At 35.8% G+C, this 11,998-nt stretch overlaps 1 protein-coding gene across 1 annotated transcript in view; it reads left to right on the plus strand.

Annotated features, from left to right (window-relative positions):
* The first annotated feature begins 6,365 nt into the window (after positions 1-6,365).
* Positions 6,366-11,998, plus strand: part of LOC131363828 (legumain-like) — an 8,521-nt gene continuing 2,888 nt past the window's right edge. The window contains exons 1-11 of the mRNA XM_058406746.1: positions 6,366-6,432; positions 7,342-7,432; positions 7,622-7,719; positions 7,951-8,032; positions 8,132-8,217; positions 9,399-9,474; positions 10,039-10,101; positions 10,729-10,792; positions 10,877-10,995; positions 11,077-11,190; positions 11,480-11,689. Coding sequence (XP_058262729.1) covers positions 7,358-7,432; positions 7,622-7,719; positions 7,951-8,032; positions 8,132-8,217; positions 9,399-9,474; positions 10,039-10,101; positions 10,729-10,792; positions 10,877-10,995; positions 11,077-11,190; positions 11,480-11,689 — 987 coding nt within the window. The 5' untranslated portion in view covers positions 6,366-6,432; positions 7,342-7,357. The remainder of the gene's footprint in view (positions 6,433-7,341; positions 7,433-7,621; positions 7,720-7,950; positions 8,033-8,131; positions 8,218-9,398; positions 9,475-10,038; positions 10,102-10,728; positions 10,793-10,876; positions 10,996-11,076; positions 11,191-11,479; positions 11,690-11,998) is intronic.

Below are 11,998 nucleotides of genomic sequence, written 5' to 3' on the forward strand. Positions count from 1 at the left end.
GCGCGGCCTCCATATCATACTCTGACCCACACAATCATGATGCTACAAAATGGAGTATAGAGCTATCACAAGTGGGAAACGGATTATCAGTTTGCTAAAGGACTTACCCTCAGAGTACATTTATGTGCTTCGTAGTTCCATCTCAGTAACCCAAGCCTATGGCACCCAAGTATTCCATGGTTACCTGGTGTCTCGTCATATCCAGCAACAAACCCTTCTTCAAAACCTTACTGTTTACTATTGTGATTACCTGATCAGGACTTCTCACATGCCTGAACAACACTATCGTCTTGACAAGCTGCCCGTCCCTCCTATGTTCCTGCACTTCTAAAAGGACACAGGCTCAGAGGTGATTTGTGCAGCTCACAATCCTGGTGCCTTGCCTTTGCTTATGCCCCCTTGGATTTATCGCCTGCATAAGAACCATTACTGGTGGTGGAACTGAAGCAGAAATTGGATACTAATAGCGTTGCTTATGTGGTATATGTGTGTTATGATGTGTAACTGTGTTTTGGTGACGCTGGCTCACCCTTTCTTTGAGAATGAGCTGTGGTCGTAGTCTGTATGGGTAGGAGAGTAATGTTGAGAAGAACTTAAATAAGTTCTTAAATAAGAACTCAAGTAATCGAAACAAAAATGTTAAATGTAAGCAGACAATAAAATGTTAATATGTTGCTGAATGAAGTAATGTTGATGAAAAATGTGCAGTCAGTAGAGACACACAAAAAGAGTGTGCTACCCTACTGATGTACAACAACAGCAACAAAAATAAAACAAAAACTAGAAAAAGATAAAGGTGTCGCTATGTAAAACTGGCTAAGTAAAGTAATGGATACGAACACGATATGACAAGATAGTGTATGAAATGTTAAAGAAAGTAGGAGTGGAGGTATGAGACTTAAAAGTCTCAAAGGGAGGAGTAATGTTGAGATTTTTTTATGGTAGCTGCATAAACATGTTATATAAATGTATATAAGGGTAATTCCAAGTAGATCCCTTGCCTTGCTTAAATCCCTATCCTTGCTTAGATCCCCATCCTCGCCTACATTAAACTCTTCACCTACATACCTGTCCTCTCCTACACTCCAATCCTCACCTGCATGCACTGCCCAATATAATGTTGTTGGTTACACATCTATATCTGCAAGGCCAATCTTCACAGATTTAACAATCCCTAAGTATGAGCCAAGTGTTAAGGTTAAATCAGCAAAGCAATAGCACAGCTGTAAAATACTCCATAAATTACTGCAACCCACACAACATAATGTGAGACATATCAAAGTTTAAAAGAAGACAAATTGTTGGAATGTGTCTTGCTAGTGGAACTGTGACCAGGACAGCAAGTCTTGTTGGTGTGTTGAGAGCCACAGTATCCAGGATAATGTTGGCAAACCAACATGAAGGACAAACCACATCCAATAGGAGCAACAGAAGGAAGAATCCTAATTCAATGCAGAATTAAATGTACACGTTGACTCTCCTGTTTGCATCTGGGCCAGGACCGAGGGCAAAGGAAAGGGGTGGAGAAGGTATTTTAGTAAAATGAAAATTGCTTAAAAAAAAAAAAATCACACAATCTGACTATGCAATCCTGGGAATTTCACCCAAGGAATTAACATGCAAAAGCATGCAGAAGTCTGTGCAGAATCACTAATAACGGTCAGAGAGATGGGCCACTATACAAAAACAGATTATTTATTGAGAATTCTCTTTTAAAAACAATATTAACATAAATACAGAAGCATTTGTTCCTTTCCCAGCAGACCACTAAGGGGTCAAAGACAAAGTCAAGGCAGGGAACTGGAACCTACAACCTGGAAAAGGCTCTCACAGCTGATAAAGGGAATCAGATAAGTAAAGTTCTTAAATTCTGGCCAGAGCTTTAAGAACATGTGACTCTTATGACCATTAGCAAGCAGTTATCAGCACATTTTCCCTACCTGCTCCAAAATCCACATCCAGTTCATGAAATAATGAAAATGGCCCCATAGGAAAGACTAAGGTAGGAAATAATGGTCGAAAATGAAAGCATTTTCAACTCAATTCAACTCAAAACAAGTTGGTATCTCTAAAATATACATTACATACAGAACCCACATCTCATAACCAAAACTACATTATCATCTATAAAACAAATAAAATCGCACACAGGAGGACAAACAGGTAAGAATGAACATGTTTCTACTTGATGAGAACTGAGAAAGAAATGGATTAATGTTACTATAATAAAAAGATGTAAAGACTTACAGCAGGTAAAATGAATATTGAATGTCACCATTTTTCTCAGTGCATATATTTCAAAATTGTGCTATTGACATAAAATCACCAGGTATTGGTAACCTCCCATGCAATCCACACATCCAAAGAAATCAAATCATAGATGACCATAAATAAAGTTATGTGTAATAATGTGAGATGATACAGGGTAAAAGTATTGAACACATGAAGAAAGGGAGGTGCAAAAAGGCATGGAAATCAATCAGTAATTAGAAAACAATCCTGTCATTTATAAGTGTAAATTAATATCAGCTGGTTTAGTTCCAAGTGATGGCCTATAAAAAGGTGTCTCATTACAAAGGTGTCACACAAGAAACATCTCGTGATGGGTAAAAGCAAAGAGCTCCCTCAAGACTTTCGCAACCTTATTGTTGGAAATCACACTGATGGCATTGGTTACAGAAGGATTTTAAAACTTCTGAATGTTCCAGTGAGCACTGTTGGGGCCATAATCTGGAAGTTCACCATAAACCAGGTGCTCCTTGCAAGATTTCTGACAGAGGAGTGAAAAGAATTATCAGAAGAGTTGTTCAAGAGCCAAGGAGCGCTTATGGAGAGCTTCAGAAACACCTGGAATTGGCAAGTACAATTGTTTCCTTTGTATCCTATGAATCAAAATCTGTCCTCTGTAGAAACATTTATACGTTTTTTTAATCTGGAGAACAACATAAAATACAGGTGAAAATGTAACACTATTTTATTTTAGCTTCTGCTTCTTAATTATACTCAGACATTCTTCTACTTCTTAATGTTATACTATCATACAAAAAACCATCATAAAAGAAAATAAAACAGTCAATTTATATTCTATTTACAAACACACATAACTTGTAATGTTAATCAAGTGATTTTACCTGGAAAAAAAAAATGATCAAGAACTCCCTAAAAGGTGGCAGGTGTAACATTTTTTAAACCATCCTATTTTACAAGTTTTTTCACTGAAAATATTGTTCCTATATTGTTGGTGAAAGCACACAGGTACAATATATACATACAACCTTTGCACAGAGCTACCTTACAAAAGAAACACATGGATGAAGTTATGATTTGGTAACCTTTGGCAGTTTTTCTCTTTTGCTGGAAAAACAATTTACATACTTGATTTTCCTACCTCTGATTTTTCTCAAAGCATACTGTAACATTCACCAAAAACCACATGATGTATCTCCACCATTTTTTGCTTGGACGTCCAACAGGATAGTAGGAGGTGTACTGACCACACTTGTCGACTCCGCCTATGTGTTTGTTGTAGTTTATGTTCACATGTGGTTTTCCGTCCTCACTGAACCCTGGCTGCTGATTTGATAATAGGAAATTGATCTGCCTCTTGTCCTTGTATGTGGTGGCTAGCTTTCTGCATTTGAAGAATTTCCCCACTTCTTTTTAATTTGGCACATTTTATTTCTTGTGGCAGCCTTTTGCAATTTCCCAATTTTCCCATGCCACAAGTGTTCACTAATGATAGGTGCATTAGCAAGAACAATAGATAAGAAAAACCTGCCAAAGTACAGATTTCTGTGCTGGTAGTGATATGGTTCACTCAGAGACCAGACAACATCATAGCCTTGTCCATGGTGGCTTTCTCCATTACATTTTATGTCTGTGTAGAATTGGAGCAATAGCCAGTGTCCGATTCAAAGAGCTCTTATACCTTGATGCCCCATTTGGTTGGCATTTGGTTTTGCAGGCATATATTGTCAGAAATGCACTCTTTGCTTGAAACCATAGCTTCATCTACATTGAGGTTTCTACCGGGACCATAAGTTTCTTGAATTTTCTCAGTCAATAAATCCAACAATAGTTGTACTTTGTAGAGAGGATCATAGTTGGGATCATCATGGCCACGTGCATTTGATGTGTCCCTCAGGTGAATAAACTGATTTAGCTTCAAATATCTCTCATCATGTCAGGTAATCAATGCTGGAGATGTAGGGATCACCATACCTTATATCTGGGCTCCAGTAATTCCATTGTCTTGGTAGTTGCTTAATACCAAACATAATGTTTATTGTAAAGTATGCTCTGATCTCTGATGCATCTGTAAGCTGCCATATTGGATCTTGTCTGCCACTTGCACTGATCACTTGTTCAGCGAATCTATTTATTTCTTCAGCAACAGAGTCGAAGAATAATTGAGGCAAGAACAAGAAAAAATAGTCTAATGGTCTAGCATCTGGTGGTAGATTGTGTTTTGGACCAGTATTTACCTCAAAATTTGCCTCACGAACTGGCGTCGTATTTCTTGTCCATGTTGCTGAGATATTCTGAACTGCGTCTTGAATATCTTCATCAATTTCACTTTCAAAATACTCATTCATTTGACGATAACTCACTAGTTCACTCTTCCACATCTTCTGGCATAAAAAATTCAAAATCTCACGATTGTCCGACTCCATTGTGACCTTATGCTAGTCCATTCAACAACTTCAACACAACTTTTCTTTGTTTCTTTTTCAAGTTTAGGCAGTAATAGGTTTAATCTTGCAGTTTCGCAGTACTTTACTATGAGAGTTTAATGATACTGATTTTTAGAACAACTACATAAAGCAGGGGAAAACAGCTGGTTTCAGTCCTTTTGTGGATAACTTGACTGAGTGTCTCCTGTCCTACGGATTAAAACCTCTGTGAACTCTGCTACTTTGTGTGCTCATTTGAACTGAGATATATTGCTATTAACTCTGTCATTAGTCTGTCATTATTAAAAGAATGAGTAAGCCTCTTCCCCTTCTACTGAACTGCAGTTGGAATAAACTCCGTAATTCTGAATAGAACCCATTTAAATGTTTTTTTTTTCAGTCTATATTTAATCTAATGCAAAATGAATAATCTGGTTACTTATAATATACTGTATTTGACATCAATTATTTTAAGAAATACAGAATTACATAATCAGAGTCAAATAAATGCGTAGCTCATTCTGCTTAAACATTTATTCTAGGTTTTGAAGTAATAGATCTAGAGTTTATAACTAATAATACAACATGATAAGAAACACACAGAGTCTATTATTGTGGTGAGCTGCGGAGTCAAAAGTCCATTTATCTGGGAAGTTAAAGGTAGAGTGTTTCCTGGAGCTTTTCCTTATAAACCACTTTATTACTTTAAGTGAAACCTAGGGGAAATATGATGTTGCTATTCATGGCACTAAATACCAGTCAGAGGGCAAAGGTAAGAATTGTAACAATAAAAAGACATAAAGACACATTTAGTAAAACTTGCTCAGTCACGTGAGCCTGGAGGTTACTTCCTGAAGAAATCAGACATGACTTCACAATCATTTCATTGCTTCACCCATAGGATCAAGTAGCAACCACCAAGCAAGAACCTGTAATTCACTAACACCTTAGCAACTGCCTAGCTTTCCTACTTGTTTGAGTTGATAAAATTTTCTTAACCAATAAATTTCACTAAAAAAACATATAAAATACCACAAAGCCTGCTGAAGACTATAATAAAGGAGACATGTACTTATTTGCTAAGTTGGTATACTCTAACTATATGACTTGAAGGATGCAACTGTTGATCTTGGGCTGGGGTGAGGGGGGCACATGAACAAACTGCAGAGTCCTGTAATTTCATACAACATTCAATATTTCATACAATATATTTAATTTAATTATTTATTTATTTCTATATAGCTTTTAACAATGCACATTGTCTCAATACAGCTTCACAGGTATATAGAAACATAATTAATTTAATATTTAAAATTATATCTACATTATAATATTATATTATATTTAATATTTATCCTTATACAACAGTGTGTTCCAAATTGTACATAAATTAAAAAATATATCCCAGCATCTTTGTGAAATTACATCAGTTACCTAAAATAGATCTAAAGTTTAAATAATAGATTTAAGAAGGAATATTTTAACACCCAATGGTAATAAAAATCACACACCCCAGCCAAGCTTCCAGATCTTGATATAAACCTTCACTTGTGTGACTCATTTACGTCAATGCTGTGAATAAAAAGATAACACATTAAAAAAAAAACACTGATGAAGGGACAAGGGTGTGATTGAGGATGTATTTGTGTTTCTCAATAAATCTATTGAACTGCTGGTTCACTGAAATACCCCAGTGCACCTCTCCAGGACACTTGCTCCAACTAACAGTGAGCTGAAGCAGACTCAGGAGAGACACCTGGTAAGAATCAACACATTTCTACTTTAACCCTAATAACTCAATTAAAAAGGAAAATGGCTACTATTTAGATTTACAATTTATTAGCAGAAAGCTGTAATTAAATGAAAGATAAGTGAGTTATTGTGTAAGTAATAAGACACAGTGTGTGATGCTGTTACAGTAAAATACTGAGCGATGGGGTGATGTGATAAAGTTACTGATACTGTGGTGGAAATACAACAATAAGAATTAAGGAGACAAAATTAAAGCAGAAACAGTTATCTTTAATTAATCAGATTCTTCAGCAGTGAGCAGCACTGACTAGACTAAATGACAGGAAACAGGATCTCAAGTCTTTTACTAACTTGGTGTGAACGTTCAGTTCAATTACTTCATTGATTATAATATAAAATATATTTTTTCACCACATTACTACAGTAAAGTTCATTATTTTCCAATAACAAATGCATTCCTTTAACATCACAAAATGTTGGCAACAATTACAGTTTATCTATTGATTAATGAATCAAACATCATACTTTTTATCTGTTTATATTTTACATTCCATGTTTATGAAACAGCTTAGTTCCTGTTGTCACTTCCTTCAGCAGCTTTAAGCAGTCATTCCCTCACCAGCCTCTCTTTTCTCTCTCTATTAAATCCTCTCTTAAGTCCCTGTGAATGAGCTGTTACTATAGAAACAATAACGTATCAGAGCGAGGGCATTAATATAAACCTGTGATGTCCAGCTGTACTAATGTCAAAGCTGCTGTTATAGAAGACTAATCAACACCTTCTGACCAATCAGAATCCAGAATTCATCAACAATGAAGTGCAATAAATATGACTTATTTATTTTATTCAATTTACAATACTCACCTTTGTTGGTCTAGTGGTCCAGTCCAGTTGGTCAAATTTTCTGCTTTGTAGGAACTTTATAGTCGATATGGAAGGTGGCAAAAGCAAACAGTGGGTTCTCCTGGCAGCAGGTTCTACAGGTTGGGAAAACTACAGGCATCAGGTGAGAATATTAAAATCAGAGGCTTGTTTTTACAGGGGTTTTAATGGCTGGCTTACAAAGTAAAATAAATATTGTAAAATATTTTGGAATATCACAGAAATATAATAAATGGTATATTCTGTTACATTCTCATAATCATTTTGCTTTTTCAAAGTTCAGTACAAAGCTATATTTTCTGTTCTGTTTCAGGCCAATGTGTGTCACGCTTACCAAGTCATACGCCAGAATGGGATTCCAGATGAACAGATTGTGGTGATGATGTATGACGACATCGCTAATAATCAAAAGTGAGTTTTACAGATTAGAAGTGAGAAAATTACAGACCACCTACTGGTATGATTTTGTAGTACAACAAAACTGGAGAACCTAAAGGAAAGTCCACGTGGGCAGTAACTTATGGAACTAGGGACCCAGGGGCTGTGAGGTGTCAGAGCTACCCACTGTATCACTGTGACACCGGTTATATAATGATATGAATAATAAACATTCATAAGTAATAATATGATATTTTTCTGTAGGAACCCTGATAAAGGTAAAATCATTAATAAACCAAATGGACCAAATGTTTACACTGGGGTTCCAAAGGACTACACTGGAAAGGTAATTTATTCTATACACACAACAATTAAATACTAGGATTATACTTCTACAGTTTTTTCAATGATTTGGAATCTACCTTTTTAAACTGTCCATTATCAGGATGTTTCAGCTGAAAACTTTCTGGCTGTTCTGCGTGGAGATTCATCTGGTGTCAAGAAAACAGGACCAAAAAAAGTCATACAAAGGTATTTATGTCCATTAGGACAATTTCTCTATTATATATTGTAGTTTGTTATAGAGATGGAGACTCGCACATATTGGAGAGCAACATGTTAATTAACTCACACAAAAAACTTGCATCTCCCATAATCCCTTGTAACACCTGCATCACCAGCTTGTCTCACCAGTAGGGGTCACTCCAGCATAGGAAGTCAATATGAGAACATAGCTTCCTTTAACACACCCTGAATACATCATAACTAATTTGAACATCATCAGTTATCTGCATGATCAGCATGTCTCAGTCAGCGTTTTTATTTAAATAAAAGAAATATATATATATATATATAGATTTATGATCTTAACATAAATTTTCTGCATCTGTAATGAAAGCTATAAAATGAAGAGTCTCCTAAACTTTATATTTTTATCAGACTGAGGAAGAGTATCTTGTAATATTCCCCTGTATTGTTTTCCCTTCAAGTTCAAAAACCATCCCCAGAGCCTGATGCTGCCACCACCACAGTTCACTGTGTTGATCATGAACAGTTCCTTCTCTTCTCCATACTCTTCTCTTTACTTTCAAACTGGTTCAAGTGCAGCTTTCTCTTATGAGGCCATAGGATGTTGTTTCAGATTTGTTTGTGATGTATTTTTAGTAGTTTTTAGCAAACGCTACTCTGGTCTTTCTGTTCTTGTGGCTTACCAGTGTACATATTGTAAACTCTCTGTATTTACTCTGGTGAAGCCAGATGATTGACACTGACACGGACAGGAGGATGTTGTTCATCTGGCCAACTCATGTGAAGATGTTTTTCTTCACCAGGGGAAAAATTCTTCTGTCATCCACCACAGTTGTTTTCCATGGTCTTCTGGGCCTTTTGGTGTTTTTAAGCTAACCAGAGTTTTTTTTTCAATAACGTACTAAATACTTGATTTGCCAAAGCCAAATATTTTTCCTATCTCTCTTAAGGGTTTGTTTTGATTTTATAGACTAATGATGATCTTCTTGACTGGCAGTGACAGCTCTTTGGAAAGTTTACAGCAACAGATTCCAAACATAAATGTCAGACTTGAAATCATCTCTAAACCTTCTGTCTACTGTGGTAGACATCAATAAAACAACAAATCTGTTAAAATACATGACTGTATATGATGTGTGTGGAAATATAATGACCTTTATTATTTGGATTATGTTTTCTTTCAGTGGTGAAAATGACACTGTGTTCATCTACATATATGACCATGGAGGTCATGGTGTCTTTTGCTTTCCGAATTCCACAGTAAGTTTAGTAAATTTCCTCTTTCTGTACTGTATTTAGAGTTGAGTGTTTGTAATGAGGATTAAGCTGCATTCTGGATCAGATGCAGAAGTTGGATGGTGTTCAGAGACAGACCTGCCAGGAGTGAGCTTACTGGCCTCTGTGGATAGAAATGACTTGATCCTCCTGAGGAGGATCTTAATGAGGAGGAGAAGGATGAGGTTTGTCAGTCTAAGGTCCAGGAAGATCAGAAGTTTAAATGTTTTTGGTTTGATAAAGCTGGTGATCTAGATGCAAATTAAAAACGGCAATTGTATTCAAGAAAAATCTGGTAACCTTGTTGGCATAAAGAACATGCAGGCGACTTTAATTATCTGATGGAGAGAAAATTGATAATCATCAAATCTGCCTCCGGCTCTTATAGAGTTAAATAAATGTTGCAAAAACACTTAGCTGAGTTCTTGTTTCCCTAGACCTCCTAGTTAGATGAAGCTTGAAGGAACTGGAAGCGACAGGTCTCCAGATACTAAGAACCATATAATACTGAGGTCAGGAACAGTAATAATCAGCTGTTTTCTGTTACAGCTTTATGCACATGACCTCATTAACACAGTGAGGACGATGTCAAAGCAGCGCAGATTTTCAAAGGTACATATTTTAAAACATTTTACTACATCTATAAATTTCTTTCTTTCTTCTACTGTATATCTCTTTTTCTATCAAAATATATATCACAGATTACACCACAGTCCTGTTGAATTCTGGATTGTGATTGGTCAGAAGACATTGATTCACAGGTTTATTTTAAATTCTAATACTCTGTAGTTTCTATAGTGACAAATATATAGTTTATATACATATATATATATATATATATATATATATATATATAAGTTTAATTTTAATTATTCACTCACAGTCAGACAGACAGTTCCAAAACAAAGGGCAAGATCAATGTCAGTGAACAGGTGAGGGTCAGGTGAGGCACAAACTGTATAAACAAGGTAGAGACAAAACCTGAAACAACAGCTAACTAGCAAGGTCAATATCTGAATAACAAACACAGTAAAATAAGGCTTGGTAAATGTCAGGGTGGAATTCACAAACTGAGTGTTTATTCTGTAATGTCAGTGTCAATAAGGTGATGGTCAGGTACATATGTACGTAAGTCACCAGGGTGACATGAAAATAGGAGATTCTCCAAACCTCTTGAAGAGTAGTATATTTGTCCAGCTCACAATCAGAATTTTCTTAAATCCTGGTCAATGTCTGCAGATGGTGATGTATATTGATGCTTGTCATTCTGGATCAATGCTGGATCAGCTGAAGGACAGCAACAGTTAGTACAATTTTAATTAACTGAAAAGCTATAGTTATGTTTATTAGTCTCATATGTATAAAAGTCCTTTATCATTTCTTTCAGTGTATGGAGTTTCAGCGTGCAGGCCTGAGGAAAGCGGCTATGCTTGTTTCTATGACCAAAGATTAAATGCTTATATTGCTGGTATCTTCGGTGCTTACTGGCTACATCACACTGAGACAGTTAGTGTTATATGTGATAAATACAGATACCTTCTTTTTTTTCGTTTTTTTCCCCTTATTTCTTTTTTCATCTTTCTAAAGGTAAAACTTAACACGACTTCATTTGGAGATCAGTTTTCCTACCTGAAGAGGAACGTCAGTGAGGCTGCGAGGCGTATTGGAGGGTCTCAGACGCCGTGTAACTATAGTGACATGGTAGGTTGAATAAAGCCTTTGTCATTTCACAATAGTTGGATGGCCAATTAGTGAATAAAGTGAAACATTTCATTAAAAATAGATCATAGATCTTAGATCATTTTCAGGACGGAAATCTTTTAACCAATGGATCACTAAATACAAATTCAACTAAGCAAATGATTTTACATTGAAAAGGTTTATGTTTTCCAACAAAAATATGATTTAACATTTAAACACTTACAGTATTTTATTTTATTTAGTGAAATGTTAATGTCTAATTTATTCTGTCTTTCTCAACATTATTTAGAACATATGCAGTATAATGTTGAGTGAACTCCTTGGCAAATCACGTGTCTCTGTCCCGGGAGACATCTCAGTCCCACCTACTGACTTCCAAGTGTCTGAGCTGACAGACATTACAGAAGTTCCTCTGATAATCCAAAAAAACAGGATTACAAATGAAAAGGACCCTGAAAAAAGAAAGATCCTGCAACAACAATATGATGATCTTAAAAGAGTGAGTAAGAGACTTCCATTTCTACTGAACTGCAGTTTATTAAAAGTCGTTAATTCTGAATAGAAATAAGCAGGAAATATGTATGTAATAAACACTGTGTGATGCTGTTACAGTGAAACATTCAGTTCAGTTTTATTTGTATAGAGCTGCTAACTTTGAGGATTATAAAGAAAGCAGCTTTACAGAAATCTAGAAATATTTCTGGTGTGATGAAGCAGAGTAACTGTTACCAGCCTGAAGCTGATTATATTCTTGTAACAGCATGAACCCAAGTGTTTTATTCCTATTACACAACAGCAATTTTATAAT

This window comes from Hemibagrus wyckioides, linkage group LG13 (genome assembly GCF_019097595.1).
Source record: "Hemibagrus wyckioides isolate EC202008001 linkage group LG13, SWU_Hwy_1.0, whole genome shotgun sequence".
NCBI lineage: Eukaryota > Metazoa > Chordata > Actinopteri > Siluriformes > Bagridae > Hemibagrus > Hemibagrus wyckioides.